General features: G+C 47.2%; 1 protein-coding gene across 2 annotated transcripts in view; it reads right to left on the bottom strand.

Moving 5' to 3' along the window:
* NELL1 (neural EGFL like 1) overlaps positions 1-21,951 on the bottom strand; it is an 820,299-nt gene that overhangs the window by 738,182 nt on the left and 60,166 nt on the right. For both annotated transcript variants that reach the window (XM_025459768.3, XM_025459770.3), the window contains exon 3: positions 3,006-3,156. In XM_025459768.3, coding sequence (XP_025315553.1) covers positions 3,006-3,156 — 151 coding nt within the window. The remainder of the gene's footprint in view (positions 1-3,005; positions 3,157-21,951) is intronic.

Raw genomic sequence — 21,951 nt, 5'->3', positions numbered from 1 at the left:
AGTTGCATTTTCCTGCATGGCTCCAACTGCCCACCCTCTTCTTGGTAAGTCCTTCTGCCTCCCTGACCTTCCAGAGCTGCCACTCTATATGATCCTCCTTAACCACTGACCCCATATACCGAGTTGCCTTCATGCAGTTTTGCTCTTAGATAGGTCAACCTAAATAGGTAAAGGAGGGTTTATCTGAATTCAAGTTCCCCCACAGCAGACTCTAACACATGAACCTGAGTGCAATGATTTAAGGAAGTGCTCCCAGGAGAGGAGGGGAAGGAAGACGGGAGCAGGACACGGAAGCCTCAGCCTAATCCCAGGGAGCACTGGAGAGTTAATCAAGCCACAGAGCTTCTCTGGCCTTAAAGCCTCCAAGGCAAAGGGAACTAGGCTTCCATACTCCCACAGTCTGTCAATCATTGACTACAGGCTGCCTGAGGGTAAGTGACCCCTCTCGGACACTTCTGTTTTCTGTACAGCAGCTAGAGGCCAACAGGCCGTGCTCTGAGGAAAGATCAGGGTCAGCCTTCGGAAGTAAAGCTCACAGAAGCCAGGCAAAAGGCACACAAAACCTACCAGAGATCAGAGAAGAGGACACCCAGCAGGTCTGCTGCAAGGTCAAGGTAGAGCCAACTTCACAGGGACACAACCAGTGTAGTTGTACAGGGTCCTGCACTCTGAAGGGGCCCACTCTGCTGTCACCATCTTGAAATTCCTGATGATCTTGCCTTTGACTTGGTTTTCTAACTTAAGTCCCATGGGAGAATGGAGCACACACACACACACACACACACACTGGGAGCTTCTGTTTCTGGGCAGCCCTGCCTCCCTCCTCCTCAGACAGATTCTCCGTCACAGACTTGGCTGCTCCCTGGTGTCCAGGCTCACCTGCGTGCATGGGCTGGAATGTATTGTCGATGGACTAATACACTTAATATTAAAAATTAAGATCAGAGCACCTGGGTGCCTCAGTGGTTGAGCATATGCCTTTGACTCAGGATGTGACTCCAAGGTCCTGGGATCAAGGCCCACATCAGGCTCCCTGCAGGGAGCCTCCTCCTCCCTCTGCCTATGTCTCCGCCTCTCTCTGTGTCTCTCATGAATAAATAAAATCTTAAAAAATAAAATAAAATCAGCCAAGAGGTTCTGATTCAAGATGGCACTGTTGGAAGATCCTGAATTCAACTCTTCCCACAGACATGCTGAGTCTACAGCTACATATGGAACAATTTCCTCTGGAAAGAAACTAGAGTCCAGCTGACCACAGTAAGCAAACAAGGAAGCAGCATCCACATGGAATCAGGTAAGAGGCTGGGACAGAGCCTCACTATAAAGCCTACCCCCGGCATGGAGACCCACAATCACGGGGGACCTTCTGGGAGAACTCAGAGCTTCCCCCAAAGGGCTAAGGGTTTGAACTCCACATTGGCCAGCTCAACTTTTAAGACCTGTTCCCATGAGACAAGCACCTAAAACATCCAGGAGCTCCCATGAGCCTCCTAAGGTTGTTATGATCGGAGAAACTGCTCTTGAAGGGCCCCTGCACTCCGACTCACTGGGTCAGGGCCCAGCTCAGTGGCAGCCCACGTGCCGACGTTGAGTGAAAACAGCTCATTTGCTAATGCTAAGCACCGCCCTGAGCAGCAGGCATCTAATTTAACACATGCAGGAGCCTGCAGGAACACCGTCCAGGACGAAGAACCAGGAGGCAGGGGCGGGGGGGTGTAGACATCTTCATGCTGCCCCCTCTGCTATGTTCCAGCCAGCAGCTCACACCTCCCCCTGCCACACTCCTGAGCACCCCCTCGTCCCAGAAGGGAGCTCTTACACTCAGCTGGCATCCCAGTTCTTATAGCTGCTGCTCTAGAGACCAGGGAGGGGGCAGTTGTTGCATTCTAGGGGTCCCATGGGACTGTAACAATGGGGGCAGGGTCTCAGCAGACAACCCCCCCACCCCAGGGCACTGCCCAGACAGCAGACTGAAATATACTGCCAAGTGTTTTAGTAAAATAGGCCTATTTGTTGGTCCAGGTGCTTTGGCCTGGGGGGCAGGCTTCTGGACTGGCCCACTTTAGAGATCTACAGACGACGCTCTCAGAGCAGAGGCTGGTGGACAGTCTTAGCCTCTTCCTGGCTGCAACTCCCCATTCTCTTTGAGGAAGCCTTAGATGATTATTCTATTTGGGAGTTTAAAGTAATGCTCTTTCCTCAGACTTAAAATCCTTATATGGCTCCCCATTAGCTTTCAGCATGGCTTCAAAGCTTCGACATGATCTAGCTTCTACCCACCTCTACAGCACCACTCCTCCCTGCCCACCCTGAACTCCTCGGCTCCCTCTCCCGACACAACGTGCCAACCACTGACCCCACATTTTCCTTCCCAAAATCATATTCCAATTTCTAGAATGCCATTCTTCCCACCCCTTACTCTTCTTTCAGTCCATCCAACTTCTTTCAGTGGTTCCCTTTATAGAACCACAATCCTTTCTGAAGCCTGCCTTAGCTTACCACAATCCTCCAGAATGGACCATTCCCTTTATTCCTTAAACACACATTTCTACCATTCCATCTAGAATACTTCATGAAACGTGTCCATCTTCCCCACCAGTTTAGGAGCTCCTTAGACCAGAAATTTTGTATTCCTCACCTTAGTATTCCCAGTATCCAGCACTGTCCCTGCATAGAACACACACATAGTAAATGTTTCCTGAAGAGTGTTCAGTGTAACTTGCTTGATAACCTCAAGACAGTAGGACAGAGGATATGGGTTCACAGGAACCAAGTCGACCAGAAGACACAAGATAGGCAAGACAGACTCAGGAGTGGTCCCTGGAGAGTCAACAAGGAAGCCACTTTGCCCAAAGTAAGTTCTTAATGCAAAGAAAATTCATCCACGTGTTCCAACAGCAACAAGGCCTCCGCTAGCTGCACGCGCTCTTGGGGATACAACCTCTCAATTCCAAGCCATTGTGGAGCCCATTCATTCTAAGCACACGTTCAAAAGTACAACTTACCTGTGCTCCAGCTCTCGAATGGAGAGTATCACTCCTGAAGTCGATGGCTTTTGCTGTACCGTGGCCAAAAAGGTGAAGTCACTCTTATTCCGGAACAGTTGGATTAATTTCTCACTCACATGAGGGGCTGCATGGATCTCTCTTGCTGTATCTGGGAATCAAGAAGGAAACAGAAGAGGATAAAGAACAAGGAGGAGGAGGAAGAAAAGGAGAAACAGATACAGAAGGAGAAAAGGAGAAAAAAATGTCCAGAGGAACAAGGTTGCATTTTTCATCCCCCGCCCCCCAACTTGCCAATATATTTTGTTTTCAGGCATCGCCCACCACTGCACACAGCAGCATTTATTCGATGCAAAACTCAGGAATGCCGCCTGTCACTGTACCCACTTGTCACTTTGACAAGTTCACAAAAGGCCAGCCAGTGATTTTCTGACAAATTTTGATGGGACACTGAGCAATGTGGCCTGCTACAAACAGATTAAGTTGCTGTAAAAAAAAAAAAAAGGTGAGAGACAATCAGATGAATGGATCCTGAATTCAAAGAATCGTATGTTTAGCAGGACCCAATGCCACTCAGCAGGCTTCTGTTTCACTTTCCCCCCCACAGACTCCGTTTCTTTCTTCTCTCCACAATGCCTGGAGGGGAAGTCTGTCCTCGCTTGGTACCCAGCAGAGATTTACCCATGTTCGTAACACCTGACAACTCCACTTCTACTTAAATACAAGGCAGGTGCGTGAGCCATAAGGGTGCCTGGAATTTCTCTATCAACATGGAGTGGGTCACTCTGCTCGTGTAATATTAAAGTGGAGGCCAACTCAGCAGGCCTATGAGGCCCACAAGTCCAGCTAATCCTGCTCCTTGTTCTCCAAATTCCACATAATGAGACGTTCATCATTTCATACTCAGACCCTCCCCCCTGACTCCCCAACTGTGATATACTAAGGGTTCTCATTATTTTACACCTTCCTTCCTCAAATCAAAAACTGGCCACCACGAGAGCGGAATTAAAGAAAATTATTCAGAGGATGACTAACGAATTCCAAAGGTGTGTTTGGTTCCTCCGCTCATGCACCGACCTTACTGTCTATAGAACTACTTGGTTATTTCTCCAGGAGTCTGAAAAACAAAGATGTTCAAAAGCTGTGTGACTCAAGGGACATCGCAGACTACATGGATCTTGAAGAACCACATCCTAAAGACTGGCTTCTAATGGAGGCATGGAGGGAATCCAATTCCTGACCTTGGGCCTCAGTCTTCTCATCTACAAAATGGTAGGGGGAGGCAGGTAAACTAGGTGACTTCTAAGGGCCTCTCCATCTTTGTATAATTCTAGGAGTTGTTGTTTGAAGTTTGCAGCACAGATAAGAACACCACAATCTTCCAGCTGTAGAGGTCTAGGCTGTGGAAGGCAGGCAGCAAGGCTGCTCCTCTATCTCGGAGGCACCTGACCCATCAGAACATCCTACCAACATAAGACCTACCTAGGACATTTGCCCTTCTACCCAAAGACCTTCGCTACTCTGTTATGTGGCAGGCTTTTAGCTTTTGTCAAGGGTCAAGAGAAAAGAGCCACTTAGGGAATGCTCCTACACCTTCCACCAAATCTCAGCCAAAGACATTCTAGAAGAGTCAAGATCTATTAGATGTATGAAGTAATCGCTCTGTACACTAGAGATCAACAAGTGTTTGTTAACGTTTTTATTACTACTAGGTACAAATCCTAATAAATTCCACCTAGAATCTGGTGCCAGAAAAAAAAAAAAGCAAGCACCCACATTTGGTTCTTGAGATTAACTTTCATGTTTATTTTTTCCCCTTTCTGCTGTTTCCTCCTTTGTCCATCTACTAGGAACTGATTGGCAGCAGTGACCCAGAAAGCTCACCAGAGGACTCTGAAGCTTGAGCCCAACCCAAAGGGGGCAATGATCGATCAACCATGATATCCATAGCTCTTTCCCACAGCAGGCATATAAATGAGGAGCGTCCTCACCTCTCGCTCAGTTCTCTCGGACATCAACCCAATTCCATGGCCGAGGACACTCAAGTGCGTATCTACCACACCAATGTCTCCCTTAAGCAACAGACACATTCAATATCCCTAGTATCTCCACGTGAAGGTCTAATAAGCGCTTCAGATCGTACAGGCCCAGGACAGAGCCCTTGGTATCCTGCCCCATACAACCCTTGATTTTCTCCAGGAGTTTTCAGGCTTAGTAACCGGAACCACCCAGTTCAAGCCAAAAAGACCAGAACTTGTCCTGGAGGCTTATCTTCTACCCTCCAGATCCAATCCAAGAGCGAATCACGAGGACTCCCACATCTAGAGTCTGTCCACTTCCTGCCAACACCACTCAACCTCCTGTCCAAGCTGCCATCACTGCTCCCCGGGGCACCTCCAACAGCCTCCTGACTGGTCTCCCTGCTTCCATATCGTCTTGCCTTTCTCCCTTCTTCAGAGCAACCCAAGAGCTCATTTTAACACCTAAAATCAGCATCCTTCCAGTCTCTTGCTAAAAACCCCTCAGTCGCTTCCCAGCCCTCCCAGGATTAAAAAAAAAAAAAAAAAATCCAGGCTTTTTGGCATGGCCTGCAGGGTCACACACCAACGGACTTGCCGACATCTCCCACCCAATGTCACACCCAAGCCCACTCCTGCCTCAGGGTCATTGTACTACTCTTTGCCCACAGAGCTCTTCCCTGCTCTCCCACTCCTGGCTCCTCCAGCTCTTACTGCAAATGCAGCCTCCTGGTCACTCCCTCCATTAATGCCCACTACACCACTCTGGTTATTTCCACCTACCACTTAATTATTCTAATTGGTTTTTTCCTCATATCACTCATGATCTTGTTTCATGTTTGTTTTTACTAGATTTCCTTTCTTCCCCCTCTAGAGGCTTCCGAAGACAGGGACTTACCTCCTCATTGCTGCCTCCACACAGTTCTCAGTGCCTGGCATAAAACAGGTATCCAATAAAGACTCTCTAAATTTATTTCCCTTTTATTTTTATCATGTATATTGTTATTTCAAGGAACCACAAGTATTTAGTCAGAAAACAATAGGATAGCTTTCAGAAAAGACATGGATACGTGTCAAGTGTCAGTGGTTATAAAACGAAAGAAAAGCACGTTGCCCAATTCGGTCCCTCCGATTTACAGGACATCACACAGTCTAATCCAATACAACCCCAATGCTACTCACCCAACCCCCCTACAAGACAGATCATTTCCTCTGCCAGCTTCTCATTTCTCTTCGTAAATGATTGGCACGTTGAAATAAAGAGACCCCATTAGCACTCACCAGAGTGAAATGTAAAAAACATCTATTTTCATACATGGAGACTTTATGTGCATTCGCATTTTCAGAAAAGCTCTTTCAAGTAAATGCTGACCATAATTCAGCTGCCAAAAGAAAACCAGAAAGTAATTTCACTTCTTACAACAAAGAGGCAGGGATTTTCAAGAGATTGAAGACTACCAAGTTTTACAGGTAACTAGCTGTGAGCCACACACCCCGTATCTGAAGATGGAGAAGACTGGAGGAGATCATAGGGTTCGAGTTCTTTCCAGGCCTCAACATTTTGTTTCTGTTCATCACCTTACCCTGCCCTATCCCATGGCCACCCAGCCAAGGATGGGACTGAATGTGTTTTCTTCATATGAAACACCTTGATTCTACAATTTTTCTCTTCTGATTTTCCAAATCAACGTAAAAGTAAAGTTGTTCAATTACTGGAACCAGTGATAATAGGTCACCTACTTTGCAGTCGCCTGTTTTTTCTGGAGTTAAATGAGCAACCACTAAAAGCAGATTAATGAGAATCTGTAGTGACCATCCTCCTGCCACATGCAACCATTATGATGTGCTTGCTGGATTGTTAGAGGATGTTCAATTCTTCCAGGGAGAGCAAGAAAAACCTGTGGGATGAATAAAGCTCATAGGAAGTGTTAAATCTAGACATCAAGTTAGAAACCTGTGAAACGTGCTCAATGTAGATCAAATACATGAAACATGAAACCTAAGTGTGTTGAACACAGAAAGGACTGAATAAGTATGTGACCTAGAGACAGACTGGGGTAGGAGAATCGAGTCCTAACATACAAATCATACCACCTTCAAAATGACACCAGGGCCATCCCTAAATCAGATACCTAGCTTTGACACTCACTCCATTCCCATTCCGGCCCCACGTGTACTCTGCTGGAGAAATGCTAATCAAACCCATCACTCACCAGGCTGATTGGTACCTGCAGCTGGGGCCAGGAGTACTTGCCCCTCCAAGAGTGGGAACACCTTGGCATTAAGCACCTCCCACCTGCTGAACCCCACCTCAGTCCACTTAACCACTGCATCAGCAAAGAAACTGATGGAGCCAAGACTGAACACATGAACAAGGCAAGACCCAGGAATCCAGTAGGGTGGCCCGTCCTTCCCCCAGCCCAGACCCTATCCCACTCCATTTCTTTCCCCTCCTTCCTCCTGGACGGTCTGGATTTATTTAACAAGCTGCATGATTCAAGCATCTGAATTTGGTCGGTGAAGCCGTTGTGTGACCTCCGGGAGCATTACTTGGAGGCTACCATTGCATCAAGGTAACTGCCCACATAACCATCACTGACAGTGAACATTTTACATGGAAAAAAAAAAAAGTCACTTCAAACATCCAGAAGTTTTAGGTCATGTAGTTAGGAAGTGCTAAATCAGCAGCAAGAGTTAAGTGCTTTTTCTTTCCTAGGATGAAACTGTCCTAGTCATTTTTTAAAGACCAGAAATGCTAATGTGATGATTAAGCATCAGTTAGAAAAAAAAAAAGTCTTGGGTGAAAGGAGGAGACTGAAGGAATTAAATGATGATATTCACACACACTCTTCCCTGCCGGACACAGGAGCAGCTTCACTTCCTTTTGGCCTGATGACAGGGTGAGGATCGGTAAGGATTTTCAGCGTCCAACGTACCCGTGTGTCCTCTGTGCCACGCAGTGTGCTTGTTGGGCACCAGGGAAGCTGGGCTGAATACAGTTCCTGCCCTTGAGAACTGTAGCTGCAGAAGCGAGGCTGTTACCTGGGAGGGCAGGTAGAGACGGGCAATGCACGAAGGAGCGGCCAGGGGAGACTGCGAAGGATGCTGAAGCATGCAGTGCAAGACTGAGCTTTGAGCCAGAGTCAAAAAAAGAAGCCTAAGCATTTATGGGAAGGGGAGGGAGGGGAGATGGGGGGGGGGGAATTCATTGCAAGATTGCGATTGCTGTGTGGACGTGAACACCCAGGTGTTTTCCATGATCTTGGCATTTTCCTTTCTGTGCAGGCATCGCTCTCCCGCCAAGTCCAGCAGGACGGCAGCCACTCAGCCCACTATCACAGGAAACCCTCTACTGGTCGGGATGGGGAGCAAGAGCAGCAGCCAGAAACACGGCAACACACGCACCTGGAGCAGCCCACCTCAGCCCTTGACTGATGGCAAGTGGACGGGACGCCTTAGTCATTCCCACACGTTTCCCCAGAGGGCAGAAACCAATTCAGAATTGAATTGAACAGAATTGAACATCCTCTAATGTTCTGAATTGGCAGGTTGCCAATTCAGAACTGGTGACTGTCCACAGGGCAGTTCCTGCTGGGGGGTTGGGGGGGTGTGCACACGTTCCACCGTTAGGTCCTGAGCCCTTCCTTCAGAAGGCCTGACCTTACTGACCCAAGCAGCTTTCAAAGAAGTAGAAACCATGCGCAGAAAGTAGTGAGGATGCTAGAAGACTCCTAGTGAAGCATGTACAGGATTTCTACCTCCCCTAGCAAATTCACAACGACAACCCATTAAGCCTCCATTAGCTCCAGAAGCCAGGACCCTAAGTAAACATGTGTGCAGTTTATGGGGACGCCGAGTCGAGGGCTAACTGCTCTGCACACACCACTTACAGGAACCTCGGCAGTAGCCACTGCTAGTTTTCCTCCTTTAGAAGTGAGGAAGCTCAAGCTTACAGAATTTATTTTCTAAAGAGCCACTGGGCTGGGAAGCCATGGGGGAGACTCCAACCTGGCAGGCCGGTTTCTCAAACTACACTCACTCCTCACTCTAGGACCTGCTTCTATTCACCAAAGAGGGGCAGCTCCATGCTTGGTTCACAAGCAAAAGGCACAAAGCATCATCATCTACTCAGTGCCTGACACTCTGTGCAGTCCCTCGGGCCAGATTTAGGGGCAATCTAGTACAATCCCTGAGCTAAATATCAATACCCTCCCCCATTTTGCAAGTGAAGAAACAGAGGCACAGGAGTTTACAGCTTTACACAGCATGTGAATGGAGGGGGGCGGGGAATGGAGTCTTGCCCCAGCAGAGTCCACCATGATACTCCATGGATGACATCTGCCTGGCACCCTTGCCTACTTTGTCACCCTCCGCTCTTTCCCTGCTCCCACCCTCCTCACTCCTGCATTCTAGCCATGCAAGCCTCCTTTTTCTTCCCAGGGCTGTATTCCTCCACACTTAGCACATCCTCAGGTGTCTTTCTCCTCTCCCCCTCTCTCCAATCATTCTTCTTTGGGTACCAGCTTAATGTTTCTTCAGGCTAGCTTGCTCTGACCACCCCAAGTCAGCTCAGAGTCCGTAGATTACATGTTCTTTGTATCTATCATGATCATCAAGGCTTTATGTGTGTAATCATGTTATTGTGCATAATCATTTCATTTCATTAACAGCCATCGTGCCCACCAGGCTGTAAATCCCACAAGGAGTGGCTTACCTGTAGACACCCCATACTCTGCAGTGCCCGGCTCATGGTAGATCATTAATACAACAAACATTTGAGGCTCTAAAATGTGGAACACAGTGTAATAAAGGTTTCCCAAACACACTCAACTATAACCCCAACCTTTTGGGGAAGAGTCCATTAAAATAACAAGTGGCCTAAAGAATAAAGCTAGCTGAGCATCTCTAACTCCTCCATTGGGGGACCCAGCATAAGGAATCCTGTGACACATTTTTCATAATTATGGAATTATGGAATGTGACACATTTTTCATAATTACTTCATATATGGCTCCATTAAAAGATTCTGGTGCCTCCATAATTTTACTTATTGGATAGGCATGGGAGGTAAAGTTCTTCTTATAAATGTTTAAAAACACCACTAAGGACAATCAAGGCACCCATGTGTCACTAAGAAATGAGCATACCAAGATCACTCCTCCTCCGGCAATGCAACCTACCAATAATCAAATCTCCTCCCGGGTCCACATCATTCCACCCCCATTTCAGTTGGGCACCTCAGAATAAAGAAATGTAAAGCATGAATGCCAGCCTAATCTGGATCATAGGGCAGGAAAACAAAAGACTGATGAAAAGATGTTAATATGATTAAGACTACGTTGTGTAAAGTTCAAACTTCCATTTATCAGATACGGAAGTTGTAGGGATACAGCATGGTAGCGATGCTGCGTTATACATTTGAGAGTGGCTGAGAATACATCTTAAAAGTTGTCATCACAAGAAAAAAAACTATGGTAATGATTGTTAATTTATTGTCTAATCGTTTTGTTATACGTACATCAAATCATTAGGTTGTACACCTGAAACCAGTAGGTTATCAATTATATCACAAACTAGATGAGAAAGACTGCACTGTATATCAGAAGGTAACAGTAGGGGGGATCCCTGGGTGGCTCGGCAGTTTGGTGCCTGCCTTTGGCCCAGGGCGCGATCCTGGGGGTCCCGGGATCGAGTCCCATGTCGGGCTCCCAGCATGGAGCCTGCTTCTCCTTCCTCCTGTGTCTCTGCCTCTCTCTCTCTCTATGTCTATCATAAATAAGTAAATATTTTTTTAAAAAGGAAGGTAACAGTAGTTAAATCAGACTATATGTATACTCAATGTAAATCGTGGCAAATAAGAGGATCAAAAGTATTAGGACACAGGAAATATCTGGGCAATGATGTCAAAAATGTTCACACAGCATACCAAGTGTGCCTTAAGATTTAGTTTTAGTAACACATGGCGGAGAGGACTGGCCAGTAAGAGGTCGGTAATTGGGAACTAATGTGAAATTTCTTCTTTCCACGTATCTTGACTTTCCAAATTGGAGAATTATTAAAAAAATATTAAGTGTTAGAACTTATTATAGAAACAGAGGAGAAACAGTAAGGGCATGCTAAAGAAAATAAGCACCAATCACCTTGCTTTTAATCGCATAGTTGGGTTTCTTCAATCAGTGAAGACCTCAGACTCTCCCTCCAGCTAACCTTAACCAGGTCGGGCTTCCTATGGAATACACCACCAGTCATCAATAGAGGAGACCTGTCAGCTCCCTGGATAGCCAGCTGGGGCATTGCAGGAGGACCCCTTGCCCACGACAGCTCAAGAAGAGGTACGTTTTGCCAGGAATTAAGAGCACAACTTCATTTTAGTCCACACTATCAAGACTCTGATAAACCCAAAGGTATGCCCACCATACTGTAGGTAGCTGCACGCACAAAAGCGCATCAAATATAAGCAAAAACACCATTCCCAGGATGGGATGCCCTCCAGAGTCTTGTAAAAGACGCGAGGGCAGTCCTTGCCCCTTCTCTCTATGGTCTATCCATTCATTCACTCATTCATTTACTCATCCACTGCCTTTAAAACTTTGAGCACTCCTCTGAACACAAAACTGAGACCTCTTCTGGTCACAAGGGGCTAAGAAAGAGTCCAGGACTAAAGACGCAAACATAAATGGAGAATTAGGTTTCGTTCAGAGCCATGAGTGAGCATGCTCAGGAGGCATCATAGGGTTGAGAAGACCTGGAACAGGACCAAAGCTCCTCCTCAGAGACTTGATCTTCCCATCAAGGGGCAGTGTAGAAAACTAAGCACTCAGGCTCTGGAGCCCAACTGTTTGGTTCAGATTCCAGCTTCACCACGTATCAGATAGGACCGTGGACACGTTAACCTCTCTGTGCCTCAGATTCTTCATCTGTAAAATGGGAATAAAACTGTATCTACCCCATAGGGTTAGTATGAAGATTCAATTAATACATATTAAGCTTTTCAAACAGTAGATGCCATATAGGACACACATGACAATTTTTAGTTTATGTGGAACACAACTGAGACTGGCCGTAGGTCCTGGAGGGTTGGAAGACGAAGCTATCCCAACAACCACACCATGAGAGACTTCCTGTTGCAGTCGGTCATGGCTGTGGCCCAGTAGGAAGGCAAAAGGCAGGTGAGCAGGTGTTGCCAGCCATGGTTGGAGGCAGTTAATAGCAAGTGCTCTCTTAGATTAAAAACTGGTCATCACCTATGGCGTTCCCAGCTACTCCCATCTAGGTCCAGCCAGCCAACACTCAGAACACCAGGGTTTTTGCTACGTGCTAGATGTCAAGCTGAATACTTTAACTGCGGCCTCACAGAAGCCTGGTGAGGTCAGTAGTCATGATGCTACCTCCAAATATGAGGTGCAAACAGTTAAGAAGCTTCCTACTAAGTAGCATAGCTACAATTCAAACTCTGGTCTTGGGCCTCAGCCAGTGGACCCCTGTCTCGCCATGCCATCTTCCGGTCTCAGCCCTGCTGGTATTTCAATGCCAGCTCGACTGCATAGTTTCTGGAAGAGCTTGGTTAGCTCCACTTCCTCCTTCATCCTGGAGTTGCCTCGCCTAGGACAGAGTGGGCATACCAACCCCCCTGCATGGTTCAGTGAGAAAGTAATGAGAATATGTGGAACACGCCCAACAGAGAATGTGCTTCCTAAGTACTTCCAGGCCAATGCTCTGTCTAGGACCTTCCCGAGAAGATTCGCGAAGGCGCCCTAGAGAGCTACACGCTGAAGTCAGAGCTTTAACATGTGCCAATGTGTTCACACACATGATCACAGCCCGCAGTCCTAATAACCCACTGAGCGGGCTCAGCCTCATTTTGAAGAGGTAGCCTTGGACTCCTAGGAAAGGGACCTTTCCAAGACCTCATCTTCAGCAAGAGGCAGAGATGTGCTGAGTCCATTTGTGCAGCTAGTTTTTTTGCACAGCTTCCCTAATCCCAACAGAGAATCAAGACAAGAGAATTCTTCCTCCAAGACCCTAAACCCCCACGGAGTGCCATCCCTAGCCTGCTTACAAAGTTTGGAACAGTAAGCTGACCCAGTTAGAGTTCGTTCCCTTTTGTGCAGCGTCTTAATTTTCGGGCATAAAAGACTTTTTAAATGCTACACTGGCCTTGACCTTTCCGTATCTTCTCACATTCAACAGTAAACAGTAGGGCATCATGTTTAACTGCCAAGCTCTAATTTATGATTATTCATTATAAATCATTTTTACGTGTTGCCTCAAATGCGGTTTTTTCCGAGAATAAAAATCTGCCTGCACTGAAATGCACAGTGATTTTAATATGCAAACCTCCTACAGAGATGATGTCTCATTTTAATTATTGTTTCGGTTTAATGGGTTTTCATTAAATTAGAAGATGGAGCAATTACTAGGGTGAATAGCTAATGTTTGAAAGGTAAGTTCCCGTGGCTCTGGGGGCAAAAAAGACAGTTGTGGCACAGAGGAGCAAAAAGCAACACGCCTCTGGAGGAGCTTGTGTGCAGCCTGAGAGAAAACAGCCCTGGCTACCTCTTTGCCCAGCCGCAAAATAGAGTTGGCTTCCCCTCGTGGGGATCCACAAACTCTAAGTGTGTACCCACCTCAGGGGAACTTCATGCAACTTTCAGATCAGGAATCTGGGCTCCCCGTCATCAGACTAGAAAGAGCTCCAGAAGTACACGGCCTGCAAAGCTAGACGCAAACCACAGGAAAATACTCCTGATGAAATGTTCCCCTCGCACATGTAACGTTGTCGGTTTAGTGGATTAATGTCCAACTTCCCATCCCCCAGAAAGCTGGTCCAGCTTCACCACAGGCTGTAAGGACTAAAATCCTGTTCACTAGCAAATGCTCAGAGGCCCAAAGGGATAGGACTTTGTCGACCTGGGCACTAGCTCATCCCAGAAACTGCACAGATTTGGCACTTGGGGACCAACAGGGCAGCATTACTCCCGACAGAGGGAGGGAAAGAACGAGGAGGAGAGCATGAGGGCAGGCAAAGGGGTAACAATCTCCTTTATTGGGGTCCCAGTGGTCAGAGGCGAAGGGTGTGGCTTCACACTAGAGAAGGACCAGGGCTCGGCCTTGCACAAGTCGGCACCCGAGAGGGCGAGGGGGCTTGGCAAGCTCCAAACACGCAGGTGGGTGTTCTCCAAGTGAGCTGAAGGAGAAAGAGGGCAGCTACAGGGGGTCCTAGAAATAATCGGCCTGTTAGGTTGGGGCAGGCCTGGTCACCACGGATGCCAACAAAGTAACATGGGAGCATCTCAATAGACTCTTCCACAACATTCTCAAACAGGGAGAAATCATAAAGTAGCTCTAGTCCCAGGTAAATCCGTAGGAACTAAGTGATGAAGGAGGTACCCCCACCTGCTCAGCAACACCCCCCACAGCTTGAAACAGGCCACCTGTCAGGGCCCGTTTTGGCTAGCCAGGGCTGCTGGAGGAGGGATTTTGCTCCATTACTGCAAGTGCCCTGAAGACTTCTGACAGGGGTAAGAATTTCGAACTCAATATAATGCTTCCTCTCCCCTCCTCAGCTCCTTTATTTCCACCATCCTAAAAAGCACACCATCAGCTCCCGGATCACGTGCATTAATCTAATTACATGCCTAGTTAACTAATTAGTTCCAGAGTCACTGCTGAGGAGGCCTCCCTTGGTATTATTTTTCTATCCACATTGGCCACAGGGTGCCTGTCTGTGCTTTTGGATTCCTGGGGGAAACCAAGGAATTATTGGCCTTTCAACCCTGTGCTGAGCAGGGACAGGAAAGCGTCACGGACACCTCGAACGGCAGGCTTTGCACAGAATCTCCAAGAAATAGGTACCTCTGTCCACAAAGGGGGCTCTGGGTGCGGGGTCTTGCTGGGCTTCTTTGAAAACGGACCTCCTCTTTAGAGACGTTATTCCAATCATATTAGACGTTAATATTTGAAGCGAATCCCTGGAAACCCTGCTCTTCCAGAACTGGAATTACTCTCTGTCCCACAGATGCTTCACCACTAACTTGCCACTACCACCTTCCCAAACAAGATCTACAACCAACTAGGGGCTAAAATTACAATCTTCACTTACTAAAGCTTTTCTGAAGAAATATAAAGGTCAATTTGGGGAGGGGGGGGGGATCGGTCTTTTATCATTGTTGCAAATAATTTGGCTCCAGCATGTCCTAGGGTAACAAACCCAAGCAGCCAGTTTTCAGTAACTGGCTCCTTCACGGTCCTAAGTGGGGTCTTCGTGATCATTTGAATTATCATCTCAAAGCAGACCTCAGCAGGTCCCGAGGAGACTTCTATCCATGGTCTGACTTGCCCAGCAAATATTCCTTTTGGCTCCCTGGACATCTACCCCTGCCCAGAACACTGGTGAGCTCCTCTCCATGCAAGCCCTTGTGGGCCACAGGTGAGCCCTGGGAGTGCAGGGCACAGGAGGGGCTCTTCACCCCAACTTCTCCCGCCTGGAGCTCCAGCGCCTCCCCCGTGCCCACCCAAGCCCTGCTCCCCACTCTGGGCCCAACCCCAATTCCTGCAGCACCTGAGGCTCTGGAGCCCCAGCTGAGGGGGATCTTCCCTTTCCAGTCCAAGATTCAAACACATGCTGCGGAGCGTGTGCCCTGTGCCTGCGACAGGCTCTGCACCGCGGGGAATAGGACACACACGGTTTGCAGGGAGACGTCCAGTCAGGCTTGTTAGCTGTATGAACGAGAACCCTTCATTCAGTCACATCTTACGAATCCAACAGCCAGTTCTCAACCCTCAGCCCAACTGACCTCTCCGCAACCTAAAGGTTGCCCCTCCCTCCTCTTTGAGGCATTCTGGGTTTCCTACAACGGCTGGGGCCACCTTGAGGCTTCTTCATGCCCTCTGCTGCTTCCTCTCTGGTTAGTTGTCAGGGTGTCCCCCCAGAGCCCCCCTTCCACTCCTCTTCCTCCGCGGGAAGACCCTCCTGACCCCTATTCTCCTCCTAAATCTCTTCTGTATCAGAGAATCACAGAGACCTTTCTCAAACTTAAATCACCATCAGTCACCTCAACCCTCAAATAGCTGGTCACACTAGTCTCCTATCACCACGAAAGCAAGTTACCACAATCTCAGTAGCATAAACCAACACAAGTTTACCATCTTACAGTTGTGGAAACGAGAAGCCTGAAATGGGTTTCACTGAACCAAAATCAAGGTGTGGACAGGGCCGAGCTCCCTCCAGAAGCTCTAGGAGGTGAGCCCATCTCCCTTGACTTTTCCAGGCTTCCTGGGTTCACGCCCCCTTACCTACATCTACCCAGGCCAGCAGCACAGCACCTGCCCGCTGCCATGTTCACCTGCGTGTGCGTCCCTCTCTGGCTTTCCTCTTTCATCTTATAAGGACGCCTGTGATGATATCGGGCCCACCTGGGGAATCAAGTCCCAACATAAAGATCCTTAACTTAAAATAAATAAATAAATAAATAAAAAATAATAATAAAAATTAAAAATTAAAAACAAAAAAAGATCCTTAACTTGGGGACACCTGGGTGGCTTGAAGTTGAGTGTCTGCCTTTGGCTCAGGTCGTCATCCCGGGATCCTAGGATTGAGTCCCACATCAGGCTCCCTGCTTGGAGCCTGCTTCTCCCTCTGCCTATGTCTTTGCCTCTCTGTGTGTGTCTCTCATGAATAAATAAATAAGACCTTTTAAAAAAAATCCTTAACTTAGTTGTTTTAATGATATAAAGCAACCTATTCACAGGTTCAGGGGATTAGGACAGAGATTTCACTGGGTGGGCCGTTATTCAAACCACCACTCTGCACAACGCACTGTGATCAAGACCCTAAGGCCTCACCACTGGCCTGCAAGACCCCACGTGACTTGGTGTTACAACTGAAGCTGAAATGAAGATGCAGCTTTTGCAAAAAAAAAAAAGAAAGAAAGAAAAAAAGAAAAAAAAAGATGCAGTTTTTGCTTTGGCTCTCGAAGTGCTCCCTGGCCTCCTCTGATACCTCCACCCACACTGGCCATCCTTGAGCCCCTTAAACTTGTTCAAACCCTTTGTAACCAGTTGTTCTAAGAATGTGGGCCCTGGAGCAGAACAGCTTGGATTCAACTCTCAGCTTTGCCACTTGCTGGACCTATGATCTCGGCCAAGTGGTTTCACCTCCCTGTGCCTCTGTTTTCCTTTCTATAAAATGGGACGCATACCATCCACCTGCCATGTAGGAGTATTATAAGGATTAAAGGAGATCATGAATATAAAGAATTTAGAAGAGTGTCTAGCACATGAAGAGCCTTCATCATTAATAGTGCAAGTGATCATTAGTGATATTATTCCTGCATGGGTAACTCATTTTTCATGCAGGCATCAGCACAAATACCACCTCCGCAGAAAAGCCTTCCCCAATCCTTCCTAAAGTCAGCCTTCTCCTGCTCTTTCTACAAGACTGCTATTTTATTTCCTTCATGGTATATATTACTGTCTAAAGTTGCTAATTTACACTGTGATCACCTTTACTGACCACATGCTTCAGGAAGTCAGAGACTTTGCCTTTTCTCTGCTACATCTCTGACACCCAGAACAGTGCTTGTCACGCGGAGGCACAATAAATATTTGTTGAATGAATGGATGAATATGATATTCTGCAGGCTGTCTCCTCCCTGCACCTAGACCAAGAGCCCACAAGGGCAAGTGTCTGCCAAAGTCCTTTTGTGCAAGGGACCCAGCGCAGCGACTGGCACACAGCAGCACAGCCAACTCTCAGTTAACATTCGCCCGCTGACCAATATGTAAATAAGCTCTAGAGGCACCTTCAAAGCTAAAAGTCTCAAAAAAAGAAATGATTTTTCTCCAGCAGGTTACTCAAAGATTGAGAGGGAAAGGATTCTCAAGTCCCATGCCGAAAACAAAGCAATTCAAAGCAGGAGTCCGGGGATCCCTGGTTGGTGCAGCGATTTGGCGCCTGCCTTTGGCCCAGGGCACGATCCTGGAGACCCGGGATCGAATCCCACGTCAGGGCTCCTGGTGCATGGAGCCTGCTTCTCCCTCTGCCTGTGTCTCTGCCTCTCTCTCTCTCTCTGTGTGACTATCATAAATAAATTTAAAAAATTAAAAAAATTAAAAAACCAAAGCAGGAGTTCGGGACCTTGCTCTTCAAGCCTTGCCCTGTCCTCAACATGCATGCTGCACGAAGCACACGCCAGTGGACTGGACAGGTTCCTGATTATGGGGGGATCTGCTGTTCCAATCTTTTAAGATTGTATTTATTTATTTGACAGAGGGAGAGAGAGAGAGAGAGACAGAGAGAGAGAGAACCCACACAGGTGGGGTGGGGGTGTGTAGAGGGAGAATCTGAAGCAAATTCTATGTGGAGCCCGGAGCCCGACATGGGGCTCGAACCCACAAACCCCCAGATCATGACCTCAGCCCACATCAAGAGTCAGATACTTAACGGACTGAGCCACGCGGGTACCCTGGTGAGATCTGCTGTTTAAATGAAATATCAGAAAGGATGTCGTGGCTAGCTTATACACAAATCACACACAACTAAAAGTGAATTGCGGGCAGCCCCGGTGGCTCAGCAGTTTAGCGCCGCCTTCAGCTCAGGGCGTGATCCTGGAGACCCGGGATCGAGTCCCCCATCGGGCTCCCTGCATGGAGCCTGCTTCTCCCTCTGCCTGTGTCTCTGCCTCTCTCTGTGTGTCTCTCATGAATAAATAAATAAAATCTTTAAATAAATAAATAAAAGTGAATTGCTGGAGAAAGCCCTGCCAAGCCTTGAATACCAACGCTGCTGTGTCTCTCTTTCCCAACGATGCCTGCAGCTCACAAGTGCTTGGTAGATGGCACCTTCTCCTGTAAGGTGTCCCACTCCCCTCCCCAGAAAGTCTGGAAAAATAGTCTGAGGTGGACCCAGCTTCAGGATTTATTTATTTAAGTCTTGCAACTGACTGCGACAAGTAGCCGTGGCTGAGAACGGGGTCCTGCTTGATATCCTGGCTCCAGGTCAAAACTGGCAAAGTGACCAGCCTCAAGCCGGATGGAACGTCACTGTGTTGGTTTAGCCCCCGCACTACGCATCACTCTCCCAACCAGCAGGGCATATTTCACCAAGTCCAAGGTGCCACAGTTTAGAAGGTTCACCACTGTCTTACACCCCCTAGAAAGAAAAACAGAAAGCTATCAGTTGTAACTCTAAGACACTATTGATTTAAGACCACTTATGACATAATTATGAGATTTCAGTGTGTGTTAAGAAAACAGTATAAAAGTTGGGAGAGTTCACATATAAAAATCCAGATCTCCAGTAAAAATTTAGATGACCTGGCAACATAGGGCTCCCATCCCCACAGGCAACAATGCAGTGAATGCTGACGCTGAGGATCAATGCACAGCCGCGCACCAAGTCACCAGGTGGCTGCATTCCCCTACTCAGGGGTTAGCTGGCTGACCCTCCAAGCTTGTGGGATTGGGGCCCCTCCCCAGCACGTCTCCAGCTTGGGCTAATTCCCCAAACTCTACATATACCCAGCCCCCACACGAAGGCCCTCCATCCCCAGCCCTCCCAGGCCCTTCCTGGCTCCCTCAGGTGCTTCTCAGCTGATGCTGGGGCCCTGATGACAAGAATCACCTAGCCCTGGATCCTCTCAGCCCTCGGCGTGGCCAGATTTTGGCAAAACAGAACAAGACAGCCCCTCTCTTTTTCTCCACTGCAATGTACAAATACAGCCATTGTCCTTGTGCACCAGGATATGGAAAAGATTGGAAAACACTGCCCTGTGTTGTAGAAGAATTTGAGATCAAAAGCCTCGGAATGAGCCATCAGTCCTGTCAATGAGATACTAAGTCATTTTAACCCCTCTGAAATTCTTTTTCTCTCCCATTAAATGGTGACCTAGTCTTACTTCTATCACAGAAGCTACATGACAAATACATGCAATCATCTACGTGATGTTTGTCGCTGTCACTTTCTTCCCTGAGTGCCAGGGGGTCAGTCACCACCAGGTGAGCAGCACACATGCAGAGGCCACACTGGGGTGGCTTCCTCTCACCAGCTTTCTCAAGCAGCTGACAGTCTAGCAGTGTGAACAGGTGGACAGAACGCAGCGTGATGAAAATAAATCCCGAGTGAATAAATATCTTGCACTGAATCCATAAATAATTTGGACTAGGAATGGGAGGCCACGAACATAAGGATGTGGGTGGGTTCATCGGTGGGTTCATAGGTGTCTCTGGAACATAAGGATGGTGTGGGTTCATAGGTGTCTCTGGATAAATCAGGGAGCGAGTGAGTGAGGACAACTAAGCCCTGTGTCAGCAGAGGAAGCCTCAGGAACAACAGTTGGCCTTTTTTTTTTTTTTTTTTTTTTTTTTTTGAGAGAGGTTGAAACTTCTTTAAAAAGTGTTTCATCTCACTTTTTCAAATTCATGACGTAAACCAACAACTTCTTAAACTCTTTGTTGCTGTCCCACAACATTGACAGGGTATAGGTATACTTGTAAATGGGCGTTTCTGGCTTCTGTTACCCCCAAATCTCCTCCTATCAGGGGTACCAAACAATCCAGACCCCATATTCTATTTTTTTAAGAAATGATAAAAATGAAAGAAGCAACTGTACAATATTTTGATCAACCACAGAGTAATAATATGAGCATGATACATGCAAAGATGCCTGTCAGCGTTTCTCTTTATGTGTAACTACTGACGTAGCCCCCTTTCCTCAATTATGCTCTTGTTCACTCTATGCATAGTCTGTCAAGGGGGGGGCGGGTGTCATTGAGCCCGGGAGCCCCAACCTACATAAATACGTGCCACACACCCAGTCGTTCTGTGCAACTTTTCCAAGTGAATTATTGGAGAGATTTAAGAATTCTTCAAAAGTGTCACAATAATAACTATTTTATCTTTTTTTATGCCATAATTATGATTTGGAGCTTTGCTTTTCTTATTTCATCCAGGCACACCACAACTCATGAATAAAATATGACAAGTGTGATAGCAGCCATTGGAGAGGGTTCATCCGTAACAGCAGACGTGCTCAGGGTACAAAGAGCTCGCGTCTCTCCGACAGCCTTTGTTTCTGGGACGGGCTTTCATCTCAAAGAAGGACCACATGCGTCCTCCCCAACAACCCCCCCCCAGTCCCCCTTCCGCCACCTCCCCCACCTCCCAGTTCCTGCCTTCAGCACACCTGAAACCGTGTTTACTTTGTCTTTTAAATGAGGACATTTCCAAACAATTAGGGAACAAATCAAAAAACCAAAGGGCGCTCTGCTCCCCAGGAAACTGGCTTGAAACAACCCATCAAACAACTGACTCAAAGAGACACAATCAGAACCACAAGCCAGCGCCCCGAGTGTGTGACTTGACGTCTTGAAAATCACTCACGTCACTGCACCCACCTGGCAAGACATTTAAAGCACCCACAAAGTTCTCCTTTGAGAACTTTCCTCTCCCCAGCAGAGACTGCCAGGTCCCTCCCAAATTCAGGCTCTGGCATGACTTTCAAAGAAATAAATGTGAAAAGGGAAGGAAAGGAACATGTGGCTCTGCAAAACCATCAGCATTTATCATGTGGCCCTAGGGATGTCAGACTTCAAGTTTCAAGGTTTCATTTTTGAAAGCAAATCTCTGAGCATCTTGTTCTATCACACATAGAAAACCAGCCGGCTTCCACGTTCCCTTCCAAACACAATTTTTTTTTTTTTGTTTCCCAAAGTTTATTTCAAAATATGCAAGTGCCAAAAGACATTTTAAAGTCGCTGCTCGCCTAGAACCGGAGGGATGGAGATTGAGACCTCCACAGAGGGGCAATTTGCCAAACTTCCAAAGTTGTGGGTTTGTCTGTGGAGCTTGACCACAAAAACAAAAATTAGAAAAAAAAAAAAAAAAAAAAAAAAGCCAAGATTAAGCTAAGGCTGCAAAATGTTTCTAA

This window comes from Canis lupus, chromosome 21 (genome assembly GCF_003254725.2).
Source record: "Canis lupus dingo isolate Sandy chromosome 21, ASM325472v2, whole genome shotgun sequence".
Classification (NCBI taxonomy): Eukaryota; Metazoa; Chordata; class Mammalia; order Carnivora; family Canidae; genus Canis; species Canis lupus.
Note: the sequence above shows the minus strand (reverse complement) of the source record. Positions and strands in the feature narration are given on the sequence as shown.